We start from the raw sequence: 26,482 nt of genomic DNA, 5'->3' as shown, positions 1-26,482 counted from the left end.
CGGAATTGTAGATTGAGAAAATCTGATCTTTTATGACGAATTTGATTTATGTGTGTTCATCAAAATTTTGGCCAGCACCATAATATATTATTTCGTTTTCATGTGTGTGTGTGTGTGTGTGTGTGTGTGTGTGTGTGTGTGTGTGTGTGTGTGTGTGTGTGTGTAATTCACTACGGTCTTCTGCTGGTCACCCAGCCAGTCTTCCACATTACGGAGCGAGCTCAGAGCTCATAGACCGATCTTCGGGTAGGACTGAGACCACAACACACTCCACACACCGGGAAAGCGAGGCTACAACCCCTCGAGTTACATCCCGTACCTATATATTGCTAGGTGAACAGGGCCACACATTAAGAAGCTTGCCCATTTGTCTCGCCGCCTACGGGACACGAGCCCGGACCCTCTCGATTGTGAGTCAAGCGTGCTAACCACCATACTACGCGGTGTGTATGTTTGTGTGTGTGTGTGTGTGTGTGTGTGTGTGTGTAATTCACCTCGGTCGTCTGCTGGTCACCCAGCCAGTCTTCCCCATTACGGAGCGAGCTCAGAGCTCATAGACCGATCTTCGGGTAGGACTGAGACCTCAACACACTCCACACACTGGAAAAGCGAGGCCACAACCCCTCGAGTTACATCCCGTACCTATTTACTGCTAGGTGAACAGGGCTACACATTAAGAGGCTTGCCCATTTGCCTCGCCGCGCTGGGACTCGAACCCGACCCTCTCGATTGTGAGTCGAGCGTGCTAACCACTACACTACGCAGTGTGTGTGTGTGTGTGTGTGTGTGTGTGTGTGTGTGTGTGTGTGTGTGTGTGTATTAGGGTGTGTGAATTTTTGTTTCATGTATATTTTTTATTTTCCTGGTCCAGTTTATAACCGATGCAAAATCCTTTTTCTGTGGCAGTTTTCCAATAGTTCCAGTATTTGTGTTCATATACGCCAACGTTTCCCGGAAGTATTTTGAGTTATCCACTCATGTTGGAGAAGTAGCATGAGGAGAGAGAGAGAGAGAGAGAGAGAGAGAGAGAGAGAGAGAGAGAGAGAGAGAGAGAGAGAGAGAGAAAACACACACACACACACACACACACACACAAACACACATACCATTTACTTAACTCCCACATGTACCCAATTAAAATGTTTGACGGAACAGTAATTAATGATAGAAGACAAGTTTGCGGAATAATTAATGAACGCAAAAGCAATATTTATTGAGGGCGAACTTACCTTCTACTTCACAGTGACGGGGCGGTGGTGGTGGTGGTGGTGGTGGTGGTGGTGGTGGTGGTGAGGAGGAACTGATAGGCATTAGAACTTACATGTTACTCAGTAGCTATTATGTGAATACTATCGCACAGTTCACTACTACTACTACTACTACTACTACTACTACTATTACCATTTTTACTACAATTACTACTACTATTACTGAAACGGAGATTGTAAGTACTATTTTAGCGACTGGTCGCTGGCTATGCAACATCACGTGCACCAGAATTAGTCCAAAGAAAAATCACTGAACCGTTTTTAATCCGGTGGCTGTGTACCTGACGAAGTTCCGTAACAAGGGAACAGTTCTGACAGCCTTTGTACGTACTCTGCAGCCAAAATGATATAAATGTTGAAGTGCCAGCAGTATAAAAGAAAAATACTCCGGCTTCTTTGTTTTACCATACGAGTGGAGTTGAGCAAAAAGACTGAACTCAGGTCCATGCTAAAGATGACAAGCTGAAATGTTCGTAGATTTATCAGCCTCAGTATGAAAGACGGGATATGTAAGAGCAGACAGAGCGTGATGTATGACAATTTGATACAGCGAACTCAGTACATTAGCAAAACGACGCACACAATACACTAGTCTTCATTCTGCCAGGTTATCGTTTTTCTTCCAGGAGCAACATTCAAACTAGATTTTTCCCGACATTTTTTCTCGTCAGCTAATTTCCATCTAGTGAGTTAAAATCAGAAAAAAAACATTACCTTTTCCCATCAAGCAACCATGATTTTTTTTTCTTTTTTAAACTGTTCCATCTGCAATGAGGAAAATAGGAAATGAAAAGAAAGCTGAAAATTGTGCGTTGTTGTACTCATTTCCTGGCAAACATGTTGAAAGACGATCGGGGTCCAGGTAGAGTGGACTCCTAGTTGACAGGAGCAGTAAAGGTAACCCCCCAATCACTGTCTTCCTTTAGTGGCGTTTAAGGAGTTTAGGAATCTACCTTTACATTGCCATTGAACATCTAAATTCATTTTGAAATAATCTCACATTCCTTTTTCCCTCTTTACTTGACTTTCTACAACACTTTTTCCTTCTCCCCTACGCCGACACTCCCTTTCCTCTCCCTCTTCATCACCCTCCTGTCACCTCCCTTTCATCTGTCTCCCTCTCCGTGCTTCACGAGTCCGTTCCTTTGAACACTTTTTTTCCCAAGCAACTCAGACATTACGTATTTTTTTCCCTTTCCACGCGAGCAGGATGTTGACACAGCCCGCTAATATTCCGTGTGTGTGTGTGTGTGTGTGTGTGTGTGTGTGTGTGTGTGTGTGTGTGTGTGTGGTTGTGTGTGTACATGCGACGAAGGATGGTGACAGAAACAACGGAAAATTAAAACATGTTCGGAAGGACACACACACACACACACACACACACACACACACACACACACACACACACACACACACACACACACACACACACACACACACACACACACACACACACACTATGAGAACAAAACAGCAGAGAAAAAGATAACTGTTTATATATCATCATCATCATCATTTTCGTTTTAGGTCCGCATTTTCCCATTTAGGGTGTAGGGTGGGATTGAACGGGCGATGACTGCTTTCCACAATTGGTGATTTTGTGCCATATATATATATATATATATATATATATATATATATATATATATATATATATATATATATATATATATATATATATATATATATATTATCTAATACTATTTTTTTTTTTTATATCATAGAGTACAATGTTGTATATGTACGTATTCATTCAACGGCTTGGGGCGAACAAGCAGCTGGCCGGCTAAGTTCTCCGCTTCTCCCTTTCCGCCAGGCAGGTAAGGTGTCACGTAACTTATTGTGTCATTTGTCATTAATTACAGCCTTGTTAACTTTGTGTAATGTTTATTAGTAAGTCACATATACATCCAAAATATTGGTCTCATTACATGGTACTGTAACAACCAAAACTTATAGAAATAATGACTGAATAACTCACAATTTCACCATCGGTCAATCTGCATCAACACATCATCATTTCTACAAGTTTTGTGTTATCACGGTATGATGTAATGAGACGAGTAGTATTGGTGTACAGGTGATTCACTGATGAACACTGCACAATGTTAGTTAGCATGGCTGTAGTTAATGGAAAGCAAGATTACGGGCTACTTGACACCTCGCCTGGCAGGGCGGGGAGGGAGCTGGAGAAAGGCTAGCCGCGATCAGATGTTTGCTTCACGCCAAGACGGTGAGTTGATACATTTAGATCGTACTGCATATTTTTGATCGAAATAAGCAAATAAATAGATAAATGAAACTGTTTGAAATGCCACACACTTATAGTAAGATTGAGTATGTTGTCTATGATTCTACATGTCATCTCGTCTCACTTGAATTTCAGCCCACGGTTAAACAGAGCCTCTAGCACTATTTGCAGAAGCTCGCGATACACCCTGTATATTTCGTTTATTTGTTTGCCGCGTCAATATCATGCCGGTGTACGCGATAGCAATGTAGCAGTCAACTCCGTCCGAAGCATGTAATGATTAAACAACCCGTAAAGCAGTCAGAGTACAATTGTAACGTGAACATGGAGTGTGTGTTTGTCTTCAGCGGTGGAACAATATGATCATTACATGTGTAGGTCCCGTTGTGGTCTGAGGCCGTTCAGTCTTAGGGTATGAGCGGCAGTCACGGAAGCTGCCCCTGTGAAAATCATTACTTGTGTGGTTCCCGGCGTGGCCTCAAGGCTGTTCAGTGCCGGAGGTGTCCAGGCAGTCACGGAAGCTGCCTCCACGACAACTGTCACGTCCAAATATTCAGCGAAAACTGCATCTCCATAAATGAGTTTCAGAGTGTGAGGATCTGACTCCTACAACTTTCAGCGAGAAGTCTTGGACACATATTTGATCAGCTTACCTTGGAAACTAGTTACTGCTGGTTTTACAATCTTTATTTATTTCTTTGTTTCTACTAAGATGATGGTTGGTAGTAGTGGTAGTGATGGCGGTGTGGTGGTGGTGTTGCTGTTGGTGGAAGAGGCAAGGTGTTTCATTCTTTGAAAATGAGCCGATGCATGCCAGCGCGCTGCCGTCTGCCCTACCTAAAACTGCTTGGAAGCAGACACAAAAGTGTGTCTGCTCCTGCTGAACGTGGTGGCGCTCTGAGTAATGAAGCGTCTCATGGCGAACACACGCTGAAGTTGTTGTCACTAATAAATGTCTGGGAAAGAGCGCGACACTGTGTCGGTATAATTGAGTTCTGTTTAATGAGCTCCCTTGTAAGAAACTCTGACGTGTATCGCGACCTATTTCTTTTTCTTGGTGTGCTGCAGTAGACGTGCACACTCGGCCAGCCTTCATGAAACTAAAACATTATTATCACCGTAGCGAGTTGCTGAGCCAGGCCAGATATTCACTATATCTCACTGCTACGCCAGGCAGGAAGGTGTCGTCATGGCGGCCTAGGCATGGCTCACCCTCCACTGCATGACGATTGATAACAATAAACACTCCCACTCCTCAGGAGATAAAAGACGATACATTATTTCATTCCTTTCTTTCTCTCAAAGATATTAAGGAAGTGAAAAGCAGTGTGATCATAGTGAAGCAATAAAGCTACTCTATCTTCACAACATCCACCATTCATTACCTGGCTCGTGCACTTTGTGTTCTCGGCAATCAATAAAAATGACCAGTAAAATGTTACTTTTATTGATGCTTGGTCGTTGGTACAATTCCAGCTACAGGGAGGTGTGACGTGCACCTCAGAGACAGAAAGGCGGTGTTAACATGCCTCATCTTTAAGGTCTGGGAAGCAAAACTGCTAAACTTTTCATCACACGTGTGGGAAGCTGCAGATGCAGCGGGAAGATATGTTATAATATTTCCAGCTCTGCAGGTGAAACATAATCTCGCAACATACCACCACCACCACCACCACCGCTGCTCGCTGGAACCGGCCGCCCTCACTGGTCGTGTCTAAACCTGTGCCGCCGAGAGAAACTTCCCCATAAAAAAAGAAGCGTGACAAGGGTCTGTGTTGCCTCATCCGACATTAGACTATCATTTTATTTACACACGGGCAGGGTAATCCACACGCCAAGCTTGCGACAGTCACGCGAGGGATGCCGTGGTGAAGTGAGGTCATCATTCCCGCACTGATAATTTATACGTACTCCGTTTTCCCAGTTGATTAATTGTTATCCCTTAATTTCATGATATTATCTTCAATGATTTCTCTTGCTCTCTAGTGTGTGAATTCCTCTTCAGCTGTTCTACCTATTGCCGCCAAAGTCATGGCTGCCAACAACTGCTGCTCTTTAACCTCTTCTCTTCCTCATTAATATCATCATCGGGATTGTTATTACTATTGGCTATCAACACTCAAATCTCATTACACGTTCCACAGCCGCCAGCCCCTCCCCCACCCCTGCTCCCTGCCTGCTGCTGCAATTCATCGTTACAAATTTCTCATCCACGTCATGCCCTGCGTGGCATCAATGCTCCCTGTCCCTTGTGTGTGTGTGTGTGTGTGTGTGTGTGTGTGTGTGTGTGTGTGTGTGTGTGTGTGTGTGACCGACCTTGTCGATAGTATTTTGTACTGTAAAGCCCACCTATATTTAATGTCACGTATGTCCCTGTGTCTGACGCATTGGCGCAATAAATTTATCAAATCAATCATCCACGTCACTTGTTACGTCGTGTTGCACAGTGTCTTAACTCCCTATGAGAGAGAGAGAGAGAGAGAGAGAGAGAGAGAGAGAGAGAGTAAACTAATTGAATAAGAGTTTTCGTGGCACTACAACTCGACTTTATTAGGGTAACAACATTCCTCTCTCCGCTACAAGTAACATCACATGACTGATTTTATTACTTTATTGCGAGACACGTTTACTTCTCAAGAGTGACAAAGGTTATAACAAAGGGCACTCTTGGCTCTTGGCTTGGCTCTGGGTTGTGCTGCGGGCAACATTCCCTGCTCGTAATGCTCGGCTTCTTGTCACACAGTCAGTGAACAGAGATTAACACCTGTTATAGAGACTCGAACATCGTGGAGAATAGAGTTATTCAGTACTTGTGGAGTGTATCAGTTGAATGCTATAATTGTGTGTGTGTGTGTGTGTGTGTGTTGAGGATGATAAGCGGCACTGCCTCTCCCTACGTACACTGGTGGCCGCAGTTCCGCCGTTCACCCATTGATTGTCTTCTATTTCGGGGAATACTTGCGGCCAAAATATAGTCGCCGTTTTTTTTTTCCGCTTGTTTTTCGCCATGTGTACAAACCTCTCATTACGGTGAAAATACCATGATGTTTATTTATAAATACACCACCACTTTCATACCTTAATTGCCGCAGAACCGGTACATTTTCATTAGGGTTAACGGAGGCAGCGGCGGGCGGCAGGTGGCGGAGGAACCAACTCGAATTTAAGTTTCGCTGCCGTCTGGCTGAATATATATATATATATATATATATATATATATATATATATATATATATATATATATATATATATATATATATATATGTAAAATACCAAACCATCATTGTAATCGGGAGGGAGGAAGTTTGGAATCAAGCGTGGAGCTTCAATGCTTCATTCCTTGGGCAGTCTCGAACACAAGGCAGGCGTCAGACTCATATATCTAATAATATCTTGAATTATATAGCAGAAGATCACTGAAGCTGTTTTGTATACTGGAAATGAAATATAATCATGCTTCCTCCATAATGACTAACACTTTACATAGTTTTCTCACCAGCTTCTTCCGCTCGAGAAACAATAAAGCGTTGTTTGACGTCATTGTAACAAGGAGAGCGGCGTTTTCACCCAGCCTCTCTTTCTCTTGTTCCTCCTCTCCTTGTTTCTACTTTACGTTTCTTCTTTTTCAATTTTTATACATTCTTTTATTCTTTTCTCTCTTAGTTTTGAGGTTTGACTCCTGCTAAATGTCAAGAAGAGAGAGAGAGAGAGAGAGAGAGAGAGAGAGAGAGAGAGAGAGAGAGAGAGAGAGAGAGGGGATTATAGCTACTTGTTACGTGCCTGAATGTTAACTGTAATATTCTCATCTTTCTCATTTCTGCAGCAACATTCACATCTTCCAATGCCTCTTCTGCATGTTTGGCCTTATAACTCATCTTGCCTCTCTCCATTCCTTTCTCCTTCCTCATTTCTCTTTTTGTATTCCTTCTTTCCTCCTTTCTTTCCTGCATTCCTCTTCCTCTCCCACCGTTACTTCACATTGGCCTCCACTCCCTCCCACTCTCCATCCAGCATTTCTTCCTTCCCCTTGATGATGCAGGACAAGTACTTAATGATGGCATTGTTAAGCACTCAGCATCCCCGCCTCGGCTTCCCGACACCCACCTCTCCAGAACACACACACACACACACACACACACACACAATCATTTCACATGAGTATTATTATTATAAGTGGAGTTATGTATGTGTCATCCCTACATTCCACTTAATAATAAGAGTAATAATGATAAACGTAACAATAATTATAATGGCAAGGAGGCGTGAGGAAAACACAGCTAAAGGGGTTCACTTTATTTCTCGACCTGTCTGAATGTTTGAACAACACCAATATTAGTAATAATAATAATAAAATAATAATAATAATAATAATAATAATAACAATAATAATAATAACAATTAATAATAATAATAATGATCGCAATAAAAATAATTATATAATGTAATTGTGTGTGTGTGTGTGTGTGTGTGTGTGTGTGTGTGTGTGTGTGTGTATATATATATATATATATATATATATATATATATATATATATATATATATATATATATATATATATATATATATATATATATATATATATATATATATATGTATAAAATTAGACTACTTAATAATGCTTATGAAACGATGCTTACAGTTAGTAAATGTCTTAACAGCAAACAAAGGGGTGGAGGAGGGGAAGGGGTAGTAGTAGTAGTAGTAGTAGTAGTAGTAGTAGGAGGAGGAGGAGGAGGAGGAGGAGGAGGAGGAGAAGTGGAAAAGAGTGAGGGATTCCACCACTCATTTCTCGTCTACGCAGCGCGAAGGTAAGACGTGCCTCTTCACGGGAATTCTGTTTGTTTGATAGGTTGTGTGTGTTGCTTTATTGTTTATCGAGTGTTTATATTTTGTTTGGTGCAATCCGTAGGTTATGTCTTGGTTAGGTGTACGGTAGTGTGTTACCGTGGCACTGGTGTTTCAAGGGAAGGCCTACCATGGTGTTAAGTGCGAATTTTTTTTAGATGGTTTTAAGGTGTTTTTGAGGTAGGTATTAAGTGTGGCTTGAGATAGATGGTAAGTAAATTGAGAAAACTATAGGTTGAGTAACTTTCTTGTGGTTCAGAGTAAATTGAGAAAATTATAGGTTACGTAAAAGAAAATTATAAGTTACGTAACTTTCATGTGGTTCTGAAGATTGTCGCTTAGTGTACTTAACGTTAGTGTATTTGCCAACTGGGATATGTGGTTCTGAAGATTGTCGCTTAGTGTACTTAACGTTAGTGTATTATTTGCCAACTGGGATGCGAGATTACGTTTTTTTAATCGGGTGACAGACTAAAATCCTCGCCAAACTGCGAGGGTGACTGCAGGAGCAGCTTTTTTCAACCACGCGTAGGTTTGTTTATCCACGGCAGGGTTTATTGCACGTTGAGGTGGTCTTTATAGTACTACTGTTCTACTTAGTGTATCTCGGTTTTCTGATGTTTGGTAAAGTTGCATGCTTATTGTCAGCGGAATGGGTTGCCTTTGGGTCGGTAAAGTATGAATCGAGGATATACCGTAGGCTTTCTGCGTAGCATTGATTTACCGTTTCATGTATTTTACTTCGTTGTTCACATTTGTCACTGAATGGAGCTTCGGACTTGCGTCTCATTACTTAAGGTACTGTGCTAGTTTATAGTATTTAATGTATATTGTAGTTTTTTTTATGCCTTAAATAGGCTTATGTATACTTCCACAGAACCACTGTGTGGGTCGACGCAGCTGCCGCGACAACGTGGAATGTTCACCGCGGGCAGAGCGATTGCAGGACGATGCCGGGGCTTCCACGGCTTCCACGGCAGGGAAAGCAAGTGTCGGAAGAATGAGTGTACCGTAGGAAGTTCATAAAGTAGCCATATATTGAATTAGTCTAATGAACAAAGATTATAGAACGATGCTTATAGAACGATGTTTATAGAACGATGCTTTTTGTCTTTACAGCAAACAAGGACGGAGGAGTGGAAAGGAGTGAGGCATTGGGCCTATTATGTTCTTATACAGTGTGAAGGTAAGACTAGACTTCGCAGGAATTTTGATTGAATAGTTTTGATGTGGTACCCTGTGGTCTATTTTTTCAGACTTGTAACGCTATGATCAATAAGCAGGATGAAATGAGGTTTTCCAATTACCGGTAGTGAAGCTGTACTTGTTAATGTTGTACTTGTATTGTCAGTGCTATTGTAGGTGCTTTGAGGGAATAATTCACTGACATACAACTAATAAAGCGCTCATGACAGGGCAAGGCTGCAGATTCACCATTAGGTGTTCTTTAAGGTTTAATGAGTTAATTTTTTTCTTGCATCTAGGTCATGCCACTACTGAAGCGAGCATCACACCAGCGTGGTTTGTCAACTTACTCCACCCCGCTGCAGGAGACTGGAACTGCCACTACTGAAGGGAGCGCACACCGTGTCCTGCCAACACCACACTGCTGAAGGAGACTGGTACACACAACCGCGTGTCCTGTCAACATTCCACACTGCTGCAGGAGACTGGTGCTGCCACTACTGAAGGGAGCACACACCCGCGTGTCCTGCCAATATTCCACCCTGCTGCAGGAGACTGATGCTGCCACTACGGAAGGAAGGAACACACCAAGGTGTCCTGCCATCACTCCACACTGCTGCAGGAGCCTCGTTCTGCCACAAGTCAGAGCACACAGCATGGTGTCCTGCCAACACACATACTGCTGCAGGAGAGATTTAGATGCCGTTTTCTGCCTAGGTTAATGCTCGAGGGAGGGAGGGGACTTACGCTTTGTGGCTAACTCTCCACCGTCAACACGTGATATACAAGAAGGAAGACCTCTGCTTGTTCTAATACATGTTACCAACCTTTGTTATTCGTTGTTTATTGTTCCAGTTTTTTAAAAGAATTATAATAAAAGTTGTGACTAAGTTTTTCTTGTTTTTATATGCAACATACTTTTTTAAGGAATATTTTTCTAATATGAATTAGGCTTAGGTGACTCCAGGTAATATGTCTTGCATATACATTTGCGGTAAATTTAAGTGCTAAAAGCTACTAAAAAAGCTTAGTGACTTAATAAGGATTTTAGTTATTCTTGAAATGCTAAAAATTGAGAGAAAACCAAACAATCTGAAATAGTACTTACTTTATATACTTGTTGCATACTCTAAGAAAAAAAAATAATAAAAAAATAAAAAAAAAAAAAAAATAAATAAAAAAATAAGAGCAACTAACTCGCATTTTGGAAAAATGGTGTAAAAAGAGAATCAGGTCAATTACAAAAAGGGGAAAACCCCCAAAGATAAAAAAATCAGGCCAAAATGAAGTGAAAAGGGGAAAAATTACCAAAAATAAGGCCAAAAAATGCGCAAATGCGCTCTAAAAAACTGTACTAAGTCGAAAATACTTCGAAGAGTCTCCGGAGACAAACTGGATGCATATTGAGGCTAAATATACACAGAAAAGTCTGCGGGGATTTACTTTTATTGAATAAAATTTCCATTACAATTTACAAAATTCATATCAATGGAAAAGTGTCTACGGACAACTTTCAACTCAGTAATTACAAAATCAATGCAAAAGTCTACGGACAACTTTCAACTCAGTAATTACAAAATCAATGCAAAAGTCTACGGACAACTTTCAACTCTAAATTTTCTAGTAATTACAAAATCAATGCAAAAAGTCTACGGACAACTTTCAACTCAGTAAATTTTCTAGCTGACAAAATTTTCTACAAAATTTTCTACTTTTGACTTAGTAATTTTACTTTTTTTTTTTTAAACATTGTATGACAATTTAAAGCCTATTGACAACTTACATTACACCATTAAGTCTTACAAAACTTCTTAACTCAGTAAATTTTCTAGCTGACAAAATTTACTACTTTTGACTTAGCAATTTTACTATTTTTTTTTAAACATTGTATGACAATTTAAAGCCTTTTGACAACTTACATTACACCATTAAGTCTTACAAAACTTATCACTAAAAATTTTCTGCCTTTCAATTTAGTTATTTTCTTGAAGCATTACAATTCTTAAAGCATTAAAAGACAATTTGAAGCATCATGACAACTTGTATTACAACAATAGTCTTGCATAATTTTCAACTAACTAGAAAATATCTTTATGCATTGTGGGACAACCTATATCACGAAAGTCTAACAAAATTTTCGACTACTACAAAATACTTTTAAAAACACTGACATTAATTCTGGACATTTAATAAAGTAAGTGCAATCAAAGTTCTCGAAAGTTGAGAAGCTGGCTATCTACTATTAATTTCAGTCTAAAAAATGTATACAAAACAAATTACATACAACCTTTCTAACTTAAAATGAAACACTTACAAAGGAATAATATCAAACGTGAGTATGATGACGTACAATCTTATGAATCAAAATCTACTACCTACACCTTTCACAATAAAAATCATTAGAACCAATTAACCTGTGCTGTGAACATTATAGTATACTCCATCCTCACACCTTTCCATCTTGTACTTGTCACAGGTGTCTCTGAGAGCGTGTGTGCTGCTCGCCATCCAAAACCCTGAAAGAAAAAGAAAAAGTCAACAAATGTCTGGAGTAATTTCTTTCTATAAACTACCAAAACAGATGTGGAATTCGTATAGCCTTTACTTGGAAAATGTGGGAGTGCAGGATAACATATTCTTACTATTATGAGGAACTGTGCTAGATGGAGGTACTTTGGGGTTTCACATATTCGACAAGTAATAAATTATGATACTACTGATGATGTGTTCTATACATTCATAATGACAATTGATGAATGTGCTTGCTCTAATAAGGATACCACTCCAATTCATCCTTTCATACACGAGTTCAACCAAAGATAACAGAGAGGTGTAGAGCACAGAGTACACTTAATCATGACGTACACGACACGAGACGACAACGGGGCCAAGCCAAGCAGAACGTCGTGGAGAAGAAACCATGGGAAATTTTTCTTTACCGTAAAGTAAATTATTTTAATCATAAAGAATCTTACGTTTCGCATGAGAAATTACCATTCTTTGACCGACCGAGAGGGGAAAGTGTGGAGGAGAGGGCGAGGGAAGGTGTGCGTGGCAAATGCGGGAGAAGGGGAGAGGAGGGAACAAGGAAAGGGAAGGTGATATTAGAGGCAGGTTAGTAGCGCGGGTGAATCAGGCCTGGGATGAGGAAAGGCGTGAAGCCGTGAAGGAAGTAAGTACAGTGGTGACGTGTAATGAAGTGTTTGGTAGGGAAATGAGACACTGCTGACGACGCACTGTGTTGCTGCTGCGCATTTCTGATAATTTGAAGAACGTTTCAGTAGTTAGCTCTAGCAGAAAATGATTCAGTAGTTTTGTAATATATGTAAATGAACGAATGGAGAACATATATAGAGGCAAAAAAAAAAACATCATATCATTGACAAAAATGCGAATTTACGCATTGCACTCCCAGTCCTCTCCGCGTCTCTTTTGTCTTTTGCACGCTCTCGACCAGTATTTCATTTTTAACATTCCCCGTGACGTCAGCGGAACATAATGTCTCGGTAACCTCGGCTTTCTTATGTGAAGAAAGAAATGCGAATGTCACCGCCATTGATCCATCCCTTTGTGGCGAGGCAGGCAGGAACTTCCCGCCTACTTTGTGTTGGAGACCAATATGATAGGCAAACATATGTATTTGTAAATGCTGAGTGCTGCAGACGACAGAGAGAGAGAGAGAGAGAGAGAGAGAGAGAGAGAGAGAGAGAGAGAGAGAGAGAGAGAGAGAGAGAGAGAGAGTGTGTGTGTGTGTGTGTGTATGTGTGTGAGTGTACCATTAACACAGAAAGGCCTTCCATCCCTCTCACGTCATCTGCCTCCCCCGACACACACCAAAAGAGAAACCACATGAAAGGACAATATAAAATGAAAGGTCCTAGCAACGAGACGCAAAAGAAGGGAAAACCAGGTCATGTCAGAATACAAGTCAGAAAGATTTGAATACTAACCCTGAAACGATGGTCTCCCCAGCCCGGCCGACCCTCACTCCCTCCCGCCCACGTCCGCCATTTGATGTTGCCAACTTGCCATACTGATCTCGATTCTACAATGATTATGACATTTTTAGCATAACTCTTACTCCGTCCCATGTTGCCTTTCTATTTGGCTGTGCACTGAGACGCTGTAAAGTAGATGAAAATATTACAAAAAAAAAAAAATTGGGGCGATATGTGAAAATGATATGATGAAACACACACGCGCGCACACACACACACACACACACACACACACACAGAGAGAGAGAGAGAGAGAGAGAGAGAGAGAGAGAGAGAGAGAGAGAGAGAGAGAGAGAGAGAGAGAGAATTTCAGTTCAAATAAAGGGAAAAAGGAAAACATTGCAGGTGACAGTTGTGTGCGTGTGTATACATACCAGGAAGAAATGTGTCACGTATCTTACGTCAATTCACGTCACTGATTATCATTATTATATTTGATTTAGTAATGTCTAGCAATTTACTCTCCATCACTTCCCTCTTCCTAAAAGAATCCAGCCTCTTTCCAGTGTCACTCTATCACTTAGTCTAAACGCTTCTTAATATAATTATCATGAGTCACACGAGCACGCCTCCTGCTGCAGCCTAACGCCATCTTAACATTCGTGTCTCGTCTAATCCTTTCAAGTTCTACTCAGCACAATGTAGACAACACCCTCAGGAAGTTACGTGCCGTCGCCCCTCGCTGATGTCATAAAGCAGCAAAATCATCTTTACAGGAAACACACCAGCTATACTCTATGTGGGGAAACTGTTCCCGCTGAAACTCCAGCCAACTTTTAGTCATAATAATTCTTTCCATGCAATTTCCCTTTTAGTACAGGCCGTGATTACGCTGAGATAAGAATGAGGAATGGAGCGAGCGAGGCACGGAGGAAGAATACCAAAATTTAATCCATCAGCCAATATCTGACCTCAGTGAACACCCATCGAGGCTCCGACTCATACAGTGCAGTGCTATTGCTATTGCTCTCTCTCTCTCTCTCTCTCTCTGTGTGTGTGTGTGTGTGTGTGTGTGTGTGTTGCAGATGTCAAAGATGGCAATTCTAAGTGTGCCATTCCTGGCCCCGACAATCTATGTGGAGCAAAAGGCCGCGATGGCTGTTTTGCCACACGAAACGGCCACCCATTACTGGCTTCAATTACCAACGCAGTGAAGACCTGAGGTCCGTGTCCCTTTGGACGTATCACCTTTGCTTTTTTACAGCGATCACTGGAAGTGGAGCTAACTGGCCGTCCTTTTCGACATCCTCCATACTTTTCGTCTCCATGGAAGACTGGATAGAGGCAGTTGCTTCTGACTTGCTTTAAGTTCAGGGAATATGACGGAGATTTTTCATACTAGTAACGGGATCAGAGCTCGACTGTGCAAACCTGACTCCATGTTACCTTACAGTGCTCAGCGAGGAAACTGTCAGGTAGCACTGATGCTACGCAATGATGCTGCTTTTGTACGCAACTCTACGCATTCGTCGGAGGAAAAGGGGCAGACAGGAGAGGACACAATAAGACAAATGATGAGGTTGACATTATTAAAATACACACATAAGAAAATAAAAACCTGACACTTTACCGTGAATGGTGGCGATGGTGGTGGTGGTGCGGAAGGAGTGGTGAAGGTGGCGGGAAGGTGACGTGGTGGTGACGGTGGCGTGTGAAGATGCCTGTAGTGGAGGTGGCGGCGCTGTGGTGGTGTGTCAGGTGGTGGGCGGCGGTGGAGTTGGCGGAGTGTGCCCATGGTGGTGTGGCAGCTGCAGACCAGTCTCTCCTGCAATCCATCAGAGTGATGCAATTATCTGGAAAGAGGTATTGCCGTCATGCAGTGCTCTCTTGTCTTTTCCTTTATGTCACTCACCCTCCCCTCACTCTCTCTCTCTCTCTCTCTCTCTCTCTCTCTCTCTCTCTCTCCATCTATTTTTATCATCCTTTTCCTTTTCTCTCACTTTCTCAGCACACGCGATTTTTTTCCTTTTCTCTTCCTTTCAATTCACTAACTTTTATTTCTTTTCCTTCCTTTGGCGTATTGTTCTCTTCGTATTTGTTTATCGTATATGAATATTGTTCTTTCCGCTTTTGATTTTACTTTTGTATCGTTGCTTTTTTATTCTTTTTGTATTATTGCAGTGTTTCTCATCTCCTTCCCCTCCTGAAATTCTTGCTTTTCTCTCACTTCCCATGTGACGTGATCCACACTGTGCTCGGAAAAGCTTCTATCACTCAACTGTCTGAATCCAGTTTCCTCTTATTTTATTCTCTTTCTCTCTTATGTATGTCTTTCGCTTCCTCATTGACTCTCTTGCTCCAGATATGACGCGTTTCTCTCGCACCCTCACTCTCACTCTCACTCTCTCTCGTCACAATGCAAAATACACTCGGATCCTTCACCAGCACCCGGTTAAATTGAGCGAAATCACTAATTTATTCCACATAATAATTAGTTTAACCCGAAGGCAAATTAGATTGCATCATCGTGCTTAATTAGTGTTGAGAGAGAGAGAGAGAGAGAGAGAGAGAGAGAGAGAGAGAGAGAGAGAGAGAGAGAGAGAGAGAGAGAGAGAGAGAGAGAGAGAGAGAGAGAGAGAGAGAGAGAGAGAGAGAGAGAGAGAGAGAGAGAGAGAGAGAGAGAGAGAGAGATAGGCTACCACTGCGTTGTAAATTTAACACAATGAATCATGAATGGTGTAAATTTAGTGATGAGGTCTCAGGGAAGATGCTTTAGGCCACACCAACTCTCACCTCCATTAGTTAAAATGTGTGTGTGTGTGTGTGTGTGTGTGTGTGTGTGTGTGTGTGTGTGTGTGTGTGTGTAATTCATCTCGGTCTCCTGCTGGTCACCCAGCAAGTCTTACACATTACGGATCGAGCTCAGAGCTCATAGACCGATCTTCGGGTAGGACTGAGACCACATCACACACAACACACACCGGGAAAGCGAGGCCACAACACCTCGAGTTGCATCCCGTACCTATTTACTGCTAGGTGAACTGGGGCCACACATTAAGAGGTTTGGCCATTTGCCTCGCCGCTTACCGGGACTCGAACCCGGCCCTCTCGATTGTGTGTGTGTGTGTGTGTGTGTGTGTGTGTGTGTGTGTGTGTGTGTGTGTTTCACTGTTTGATCTGCTGCAGTCTCTGACGAGACAGCCAGACGTTACCCTACGGAACGAGCTCAGAGCTCATTATTTCCGATCTTCGGATAGCCTGAGACCAGGCACACCACACACCGGGACAACAAGGTCACAACCCCTCGATTTTTTTTTTTTTTTTTTTTTACGGTAAGGCCTATAGCGCCTGTAGGCACACTTGAAGGGTGTATGGGAAGCGCTGTTGATTTACATCCCGTACCTACTCACTGCTAGGTGAACAGGGGCTACACGTGAAAGGAGACACACCCAAATATCTCCACCCGCCCGGGGAATCGAACCCCGGTCCACTGGCTTGTGAAGCCAGTGCTCTAACCACTGTCTGTCTGTCTGTCTGTCTGTCTGTCTCCAGTCCTTAAACCATTTTTCATTCCCCAAAGTCGCCCTGGGTTTCCTTTATGCACTAACCGCAGCAGCCGACCCTCTATTCATCTCCTACCTTCCTTTTCCATCCCCCACTACGGTCTGTTCCATTCCTGTTCCACACTACCAGGCTGCCCTACAACTGAGAGGCAAGGAGTCCTGATCTGAAGTTGTGTTTAAGTCTCACCTATGCCTTACTTGATACACTTGACTCTCTTGTAACTATAGCAATGTCTCGACAATTTATTTTTTTACTATTTCTTATTAGTTCCTTTTTTTAATAATATATGTTAATGTAGTTTCTGACTCATGTTTTAATTTTTCATTCGTTTTCTTGTCTTCTTTCTTTGTCCTCTCTCCCTTGTCTTCCTCCAAACTCCTCCTCCTCTTTCCGTTTCTTGACCTGGTTTATGCCAATATTTTTCTCTTCATCCTCCCTCTATCTTTTACTCCTTTATGTTCTTTGTATCCTATGTTCTCGCAACCTTGCATCCTTCTCTCGATTTTTGGCCCTCCATGATTGCTTTCACTCACTTTTCACTTTTATTTTTCTTTCATTTCCTTCTCTCCTCTTCTTCCTGACTTCTTGAATTTCACGTTCGTATTTCCTCTCATTTTTTCCTCTTTCCGTCCTCATTCTCTCCTCTTTGTCTCTTCCTTGTCTTCTTCCACATCCTGCCCCATTTTATCTCGTCTTCTCTTTACCATCATCATAATTCTGAGTCTGTTTTTTCATCAGTCATTTGAGCCGTCTCACTCTCTCTCTCTCTCTCTCTCTCTCTCTCTCTCTCTCTCTCTCTCTCTCTCTCTCTCTCTCTCTCTCTCTCTCTCTCTCTCTCTATCTCTCTCTCTATCTCTCTCAATGTCACTCCTCTTTTCATCCGCCTTCATTCTTTCTTGCTACCTCTCGTATCCATCCACTTCAGACTCTCTCACGTCTTCTCAGGTCCTCCTCCTCCTCCTCCTCCTCCTCCTCCTCCTCCTCCTCCTCCTCCTCTTCCTTCTCCTCCTCCTCCTCCTCTTCTTCTTCTTCCTCCTTCTCCTAGACTTTCCTTTCCACGACTTTCCACTATTCTCCTTCTCTCGTCTTTACCACTTTCTTAAGTCTTATTGGACACAATCCTGCACTTACCCCGAAGAGATTAACCGAGAAGCGTAATCTTTCACCGCTAAAGGAAAAAAAGAAAAAAAAAGGCTAAATTGTGACAGACGTGGGAGTGCGTACTCTTCACATTCATGGTTGACTGGGAGCATGAAACAGATGCCAATTTTGTGGACACAGATGCTACTGACGATGTTTCAATTGAGTAACAACGCGAAGCAAGGATGGACGTAACAAGGCGTAGCAAGGATGGACATTCCCTGACATGTTGGAAGTTTGACCGGTTTGGATTGGCACTATAGTCATGCATGTTATAAAACCGCGAATCAAATAATATAAAGAAAGGATAATCCCGTCGTCTGGGGATTACAGCACGAGCGGTCGGTGGTTCAATGTATATCAGGAGGCTGTGACAGAGACGCCGCGCTGCTGCTCCTGAGATGGGGGTTGCTTGAAAGAAATCGTATCCAGTCGTGAACGTGTGCAACACAGTGAAGGTGACATGAAAAGCTTATCACGTAAAAAAGTCATCCCTCCATGCACAAAGAGCGTCAAAAGGTTATCTTGTAGCTTGTCCCCTTTATGTTGTATCTCGCTTCGGTGGTAATCTCTAGGGAGGCAAAACATGAAAGGTGTTAAAGGTGCGGCTCGGTGCTCGGCGAGAAGGGGCGGTGCTGGTGGCAAGCTAACGCACAGTCAGTCACTGCAGTGTCCCAAACTTTACAGAACTCGATCCTGACTTGGCACTGGCAGCAGAATCGACTACTTCCCTCAACACTCTTCCCGTAACAACAGGTGTGCGCCAGGTAATTACCAATCCTGGATTATAAATACACCTAGACGGCCCCTTCCCTTCCCTCGCCCCATCATGCCACTCTATGCATCACGCTAAGAGGGAGAAGTGAGAGGAGCGATACAGCATTCCCTCAATTAAGTAGAACAGGGAATGAGCTAGCGTAGGTTTTCAAATATTCTTAACCTCTCCTGTCTTTTACCACACACACACACACACACACACACACACACACACACACACACACACACACACACACACACACACACACACAATAAGAAGATAAAATTAAAAATAAAATATAGTAGAAGTAAATAAACACACCCAGAGCTGCATGAGGGTCACACTGCAGCACACACCACATGTATACTGCACGCAGATTCTCTAAACGACACACGAGACAGCATACACAAGCTGCATGCTACACACCGCACCACACGATACACACCCATTGGCTACCCACCTCACGCTGGCATGACACAACCTGCTTTTCCATCACAAAACTAATCATAATATTGAATTAATCTTCTTTTCCGTCCCCAGCCTGTTATGTAAATGTGTTTAGCATACTATTCCTGCCCACGCGAGTGCTGAAAAAAACACCATGGCTGACACTATGCTGAAAAAAACTGCTTCTCTTAAGACATATACCGCGACGCTTACTGACTGCTGGCGCGTGGAACTGACAAGCAGACACCAAATAAACACGCGGGACAAACTGCGAGGACGAACACCGAAAGAAAATAAATACATTAAAGGACAGATAGATAGATAGATAAACACGAGGACGAATAAAAGCTCTCGGTCGTTTGTAACCAATCTTGTTTTCTTATCGCTGTCGTCTTTCCCTAGTATCGTCACCACATTTCTTTTCCTTTCCTCTAACAGTCTAACGCGAGACGCAAAGACAAACATGTACAGTATAGCTACCAAGTGAGAGAGAGAGAGAGAGAGAGAGAGAGAGAGAGAGAGAGAGAGAGAGAGAGAGAGAGAGAGAGAGAGAGAGAGTGTGTGTGTGTGTGTGTGTGTGTGTGTGTGTGTGTGTGTGTGACAAAATGTGCTGGCATAGAAGCGTGCTGAGGCGCCATTAGGTCAAGTGGCAGTGTAAACATAACGGGCGGTGAGGTGCTCGTTAGGTCTTTGTGACGCTGCTTGCCTCGCGTCGCCCAGCAGCTCACCTTCTACACCCCCACACCTGCCGCCTTGCCATCGCCACACACACACACACACACACACACACACACACACACACACACACACACACACATTCTCTAAACCACCTCCTTCATTCTCCTTCATATTTTCTCTTCGTTCTCGTCTCCATCCTCTCCTTGTGTTAATTGTGCTTCTTTCCTTCATCACACTTTTTGTCCAGGAACATTTTTTCATTGCTCTGGTTCCTGCTTCATATTCCTCTTCCTTTTCCTCCTCCTCCTCCTCCTCCTCCTCCTCCTCAACACAACTCTCATGCAATTTTCCATTCCTCTCTGTGTTGCTGCTTTTCTTCCTGTCTTTCCTAGTTTCCGAGGTGTTTTTTTCTATTCTTGCTTTAAACTGTCGTCATTACACGAGTCGGGTTAGTTAAACTTTCTTGGATATTCGTCGGTCTTTTCTTATTTTGGTTTCTCTCTCTCTCTCTCTCTCTCTCTCTCTCTCTCTCTCTCTCTCTCTCTCTCTCTCTCTCTCTCTCTCTCTCTCTCTCTCTCTCTCTCTCTCTCTCTCTCTCTCTCTCTCTCTCTCTCTCTCTCTCTCTCTCTCTCTCTCTCTCTCTCTCTCTCTCTCTCTCTCTCTCTCTCTCTCTCTCTCTCTCTCTCTCTCTCTCTCTCTCTCTCTCTCTCTCTCTCTATCTCTCTCTCTATCTCTCTCTCTCTTATATATATATATATATATATATATATATATATATATATATATATATATATATATATATATATATATATATATATATATATATATATATACTAGAATGTAAATTTCTGCAGTGTTCTTTCCTTCTCTCTTCTGAAGAAACTTGTCATAATAAAATATTTCACAATTGTGGACTAGTTGCTAAACTTGATGGAATTCTTTTCGGAGTATACATATATACGTATTATTTCTTTTACAAGATGGAAACCTCTCCAGTAATATTCCATTTCCTTATAGTTTTATTTCATTTGTTCTCTTCTATTTTATTCTACTTCATTTAATTTCTATTTTGAGTTAAAAGTTTGTGCCTTCACCTGCATGTAGCTTTCACGCGCTGTCACACCGACGCGCTGAAGGGAAATGGCCCAAAGCAATAGTTTTTCAATTCCTTGTGTAGTGGTAATTGCTTCCGTGTCGAGGACATTATGAAGCTGAACGTCCTGTGACGCTGAAGGCTCAAAGCCGCGTCTTACTTCCAAGTATTATAAGAAAATCCAAGTCTTACTCTTATCATTCTTGTCTCTAGTCAATTCACCATTTCACCAGCTTATCGCATCTGTCAGACGTCGCAGGATGATGAACGTCGCTTTATCATGCTGTAAGTTTTTCTGCCACTATTGTCACTCATCTGCCATTAAAGTTACGTACATTTTCATTGTTTTTCGTTTCTTTTGCTTTGTGTCACATAAATTTGGCATCAGAACTCAATGTTAATGGATCTTCTTCGTCTCTTTACCAGTCAATACATACTCGTGATATATATTCTCTTTCAAAAGCTACTCATTTCACAAATTTTATTGATTAATTCATTTCTCTCTCTCTCTCTCTCTCTCTCTCTCTCTCTCTCTCTCTCTCTTCTCTCTCTCTCTCAATTTTGCTCTTTGTAACACCGCCTCTTTTAGTGAGAGAGAGAGAGAGAGAGAGAGAGAGAGAGAGAGAGAGAGAGAGAGAGAGAGAGAGAGAGAGAGAGAGAGAGAGAGAGAGAGAGAATAGGGGGGGAGGATTAACGTTCATTGCACGTGTAAGAAACACACAAATGACCAGCACAAAGCAGCAGCAAGAAAGTGCCTCGCTCTAACTCTGAAATGAAACATGAACAAAGAGCATAATAATGGACACGCGCAATCAAAGGAAGAGAGATGAAAGGAAGTGAAATGAAACAAATGGAGAGAGAGAGAGAGAGAGAGAGAGAGAGAGAGAGAGAGAGAGAGAGAGAGAGAGAGAGAGAGAGAGAGAGAGAGAGAGAGAGAGAGAGAGAGAGAGAGAGAGAGAGAGAGAGAGAGAGAGAGAGAGAGAGAGAGAGAGAGAGCGGTGGTCTTCCAACTTTCGGAGCAACACGAGTAATCTCAAAAAAAACATAAAATAAGTAGGAAAAGATACAGCCTCGCTCCTCGCAAACCACTTCACGGTTGCCCTTTCTGGCAGATGTTGCTGCGCTGCGCAGAGTGAAAGAGTACCGATAGGGAACAAGACGCAGCAGCACGCGGAAATGAGTGGCGCCTTGCCTCAGTGCCCCGTGCCTCCGCCAACCCACCACCAGAGGGAAGAGAGGGAAGGGGAAGAAGAGTGAGTGAGTGTATCCCGCTGGTGAGCAAGACGCATCAGCTGGCGGGAATGGAGCGGCCGGCACCTCGCCTCAGCGCTCAGGGCCCCCGCGTGCAGTGGGGCGCGTGGCCGGAATGTTGCCTACAGGCTGGCGAAGGTGCGGGAGTGTGGCTATTTGTGTTTCATTACCTGCATCATTACCAGGAGTTGTTGCTGTAATGAGAGAGAGAGAGAGAGAGAGAGAGAGAGAGAGAGAGAGAGAGACGAAGTACTTGTTTTAGTGGAAATAGGGGCAAAGTGGTTTATAGTTGAGGACGCGTGAGGGAAGGTTCGGGTACGCCATGGGAATCCAGAGGTGGGAGAGAAGTACGGAGGGGAGGGAGAGAGGCGAGAATCATGCCGAGGCATCAGTCTTCAAACAGAGAAGGAAAGGCATCACAATCCTTTTTTCCTCCCTCTTGCTGTTCCCCGTATTCCTCGTCCTACTGTACTTCCTGACCGAAACGCGGTGGGGGAGGAACCACTGATGATGAATCATCTTATCTACCACGCACATGTACCTTCCTCCCGTTTCGCAGTAAGCAATGGTAAGGAGGAGCTACACTTCACGAGGCATTTATTTATTCTATTTTTTTATTTATACCATGTGGGCTTTTCACGGGAATCTATGGGCTAAAGGGGATGCTTTTTGGGGTACCTCCTATCTCAAAGCCCACCCGCTAGGAAACCGTTGCCCCGAGTGAGGAAGCCCAACCTACATTCGGACCGTGGACAGGATTCGAACCCGTGCACTTGGAGACCCCTCGGACCCCAAAGCACGCATGGTTCCACTGTACCACGGCGGCCCCCATTGGAAATAGTACGGAGGTACAAAGGAGTCCAGTGAGTTAAGATACATACCTCGGGATGTGATAGTTCAAGCAATTCTAAATCGATAATATTCCATTCACATACGTTGTGTTTTGTTTATTTATTTTTTTCGACAAATTAAGGTGAAAGTTAGTGTAACACCATCTCCCCACGGGCGACAGGCGGCTGCCTTGCCGCCTCGCCGCCTCTCCCCCTCGATCCCTCCCTCCTCCCTGGCTTGCTACTTAACTACTCCAGTTGTCGCGCGGCATTAGTGATCAGTCCCGTGTACAATGTACGCAGTCAAAGCATTACAGTTAACAGCAAATGACTAATATCTTTTTGTTGCGTCAGTGAATAAAATGAACAGGTAACACAACAATACAGTGGTTGTTCAGTGTTACTTTTTTAAACATACATGACAACTCACCACTTTCACGACGATCGGCGGTATCTTCACTGCTGCTGTAAACGTCACTTAAGAGTTCAGATAATACGATATTCTTGCTAAGTAAAGTCAAATCTTAAGTGAATTTTACCCCTTTGTCTGTGTGTGTGTGTTTGTAAGTTGCACTGATGCCATGTGGGGCTTGGCACTGTCTTCCGCACGATACACAACAGTGACGGTCTTGAGCTGCTTAACATTCCCATCACGGAATGAATATCACGTCATGAATATCATCACACGAATATCGTGACCAAACGAATGTGACACACATCTTCACCTTAAAACAAAAAGATACACTGTGTCACTCAGCTGATTGACGATACTCCTTACTGTGGTATCAGGATGGGCACTGAGTGATGAGCGGGTTACTGCTAGAATGAACTACCATCCTGAAAAAGTGGTATTTAACAACTATCATATTGCTGTCCTCTTTACAATTTCTTTACTGGAAAACGAAATATTTAACTCATCATTTGCTAAGTGTTCCCTTTGATGTTTTGACTGCGAACCTTGTATACACACACACACACACACACACACACACACACACACACACACACACACACACACACACACACACATTCACAAACACAAAAACAATTCCTTCCGGCACCGCTCAAGTATGAAGCCAGCCCAGGGTGGACTGCGGTGATGTGATGGCGGCCCATCTTGGGCAAGAGTTCCCGCAATACAAAATTTTAATCTTAGTGTGTATCGAGTATTTTTACTGAAAATTAATTATCACGTCCCGAAACACGTACCTTAACTGACGGGACACCCTGTACTACAAAACGAATCCGTTCAGTGCAAGGGGTGATACGATTCAGCGCGAGGAAATGAAGGATTTCTGTGTAATTAAGGCGTGGAGCTGGAAAGGTCTTCTCTTAACGACCACACAGCACATTATTAAAAGCACAGAACTCGTGGGTTTGGATGAAAAAGTCTGTAGTCGGTCAAAGGCTTGCATGAAAGTTGTATTAGTAAAATTGAATGTGGTGAGAGTTCTCTCCCATCTGCCTGAATGCTGCTCGCTCCCACACAAGCACACACGCACGAGCACAAAACACACATCGCGAACAACACTTTCACAAACGAAACACAAGAGTGATAATTTAAAGAAACATTAAAACTGTAAAACTGCACCAGCCTCTTCATTCATACATGTAACGATTCCCTCGCTAGCATATAAAATGATCGACTCACCCACACACACGCATACAAATACACTATGCATGGGGTTGGTTGAAATGCAAATGGTTTGGTCTGGTCACAGTCTAGGCAGCATTGAGTGGAGCCCTGCGTGGTCTGTCAGTTAAGCCCTGTAGTTGTGTATTGATCAGGTGATGTGTGAAACACCAATCAGAATTAAAATAATGCGCGGAACGTTCTCTATCCTCATCTTATGAACAAGTAAGTAAAGCCAGCTAGTACGCTGGTATTTGCACTTCTTATCGCTACTACAGGCATGAAGACTGATACGTTACTAAGGTGAAAATATCTTCTCTGTATTCCTGAAGCAAACCGAAAGTATGATTTTTCCAAGACTATACATATCTTTAGCAACTCATTCCTGTAAGTGCTGAAAGTGAGGGAGTGGAATGAGCCGCGATGCATGGTGTGGGACTGACTGACTGCTCCCAGGTTAACTCTGCTTAGGTGGAGGCAGTGAGTGAGTGGTTTGCGGTTCTTTTCCTCCTTATCAAATATATTTCTGATCTGTCTCCGTTTTTCTCTGACTCGGTACATTTTTCATTGCATTTCAACTACAATAACGTTTAACCTTTCTTCTCCTATCTTATCTATGACGTCTCCACCACAAGACTCTCTTCTTTCCTCATTCCCTTGATTGGATGAAGTATACAAATTATTAGACAGCCTGTACCGGTCAGGGGACGAGGTGAGGCGAGGCGCGGGGGAGGCAGGGAGTCTGCACCCGAGGGAGGCTGTGGCCTGTGGGTGTGCAGTCCCTGATGAGTTTCTTTGAGTTGTGGAAGCAGGTGAGACTGGTGAAGCCTCACTCTTCCTTGCCGCTCTTCTCTTTGTTCTCGGGGAATATTTCACCATGTCATCATGAATTCATTCTCCTCTGCTTTGTTGTTTTATTTTCTCTCGTTGGGAGGAAGCTTATGGTGTCTGCCAGATCAAAGCTGTGCATGTCTGTCTGTAACTATTTTGAGTCATTCAACACATTTCTCTTTAATGTCCACGTTCTCCCTCTCTGTCTCTCTGTTCTCCGTCACTCCCGCCATTCTAACCTCATCTAATGTGTGGCTGTCAATAATTACTTTCTCGTTTGCTTGCACTCTTATATAATGCATGGTTTCCTCTTCCCTTTTCCCATCCCGTTCTTGAGCCAGGCTGGCATACACCACCTTCTCCGCACGATGCTATAATTCACCTTTCCAGTCTGTACACTTGCTCTTTTCCCTTTCCACTTTTATCATGCTTCATTTCGTGAGTATTCAATATTCAAACTTCCAAACCTCATCCACTTCCTCTCTCCCTTTCTCCCTTGCCACTGATGTTGAGCGTCAAAGAAACAAACAGAAAACTAATCTTACAACTTATACAATAGTCACTCTTCTCCACTTTAATCAAAAACAATAAAAGGTAAACAGATAAAAAAAAAAGAAGAAAAGCAAGGCACTTCTCAGCCCATCCTTGTCCAAACGAGAGGACGAACCCTGCCATCTCTTAACGACTTTGCACGAGGGTAAACTGCGAAACTTCACATGACCGTCCCGCTCCCCACATCTCTCTCTCTCTCTCTCTCTCTCTCTCTCTCT

General features: G+C 42.8%; 2 protein-coding genes across 2 annotated transcripts in view; one reads left to right on the top strand and one right to left on the bottom strand.

Moving 5' to 3' along the window:
* LOC123503644 (hemicentin-2-like) overlaps positions 1–10,441 on the top strand; it is a 232,601-nt gene extending 222,160 nt beyond the window's left edge. Inside the window, 3 exon segments of the mRNA XM_045253578.1 lie at positions 9,243–9,376; positions 9,485–9,551; positions 9,850–10,441. The gene's annotated coding sequence lies outside the window, so the exon portion shown is untranslated.
* A 536-nt stretch (positions 10,442–10,977) lies between these two features.
* Positions 10,978–26,482, bottom strand: part of LOC123503837 — a 51,488-nt gene continuing 35,983 nt past the window's right edge. Inside the window, exons 3-5 of the mRNA XM_045253909.1 lie at positions 15,119–15,313; positions 13,501–13,595; positions 10,978–12,066 (exon numbers count right to left, since the gene is read on the bottom strand). Coding sequence (XP_045109844.1) covers positions 12,021–12,066; positions 13,501–13,595; positions 15,119–15,313 — 336 coding nt within the window. The 3' untranslated portion in view covers positions 10,978–12,020. The remainder of the gene's footprint in view (positions 12,067–13,500; positions 13,596–15,118; positions 15,314–26,482) is intronic.

Source organism: Portunus trituberculatus, chromosome 14 (genome assembly GCF_017591435.1).
Source record: "Portunus trituberculatus isolate SZX2019 chromosome 14, ASM1759143v1, whole genome shotgun sequence".
Taxonomy (NCBI): Eukaryota; Metazoa; Arthropoda; class Malacostraca; order Decapoda; family Portunidae; genus Portunus; species Portunus trituberculatus.
This window is presented reverse-complemented; position numbering and strand designations above follow the sequence as displayed.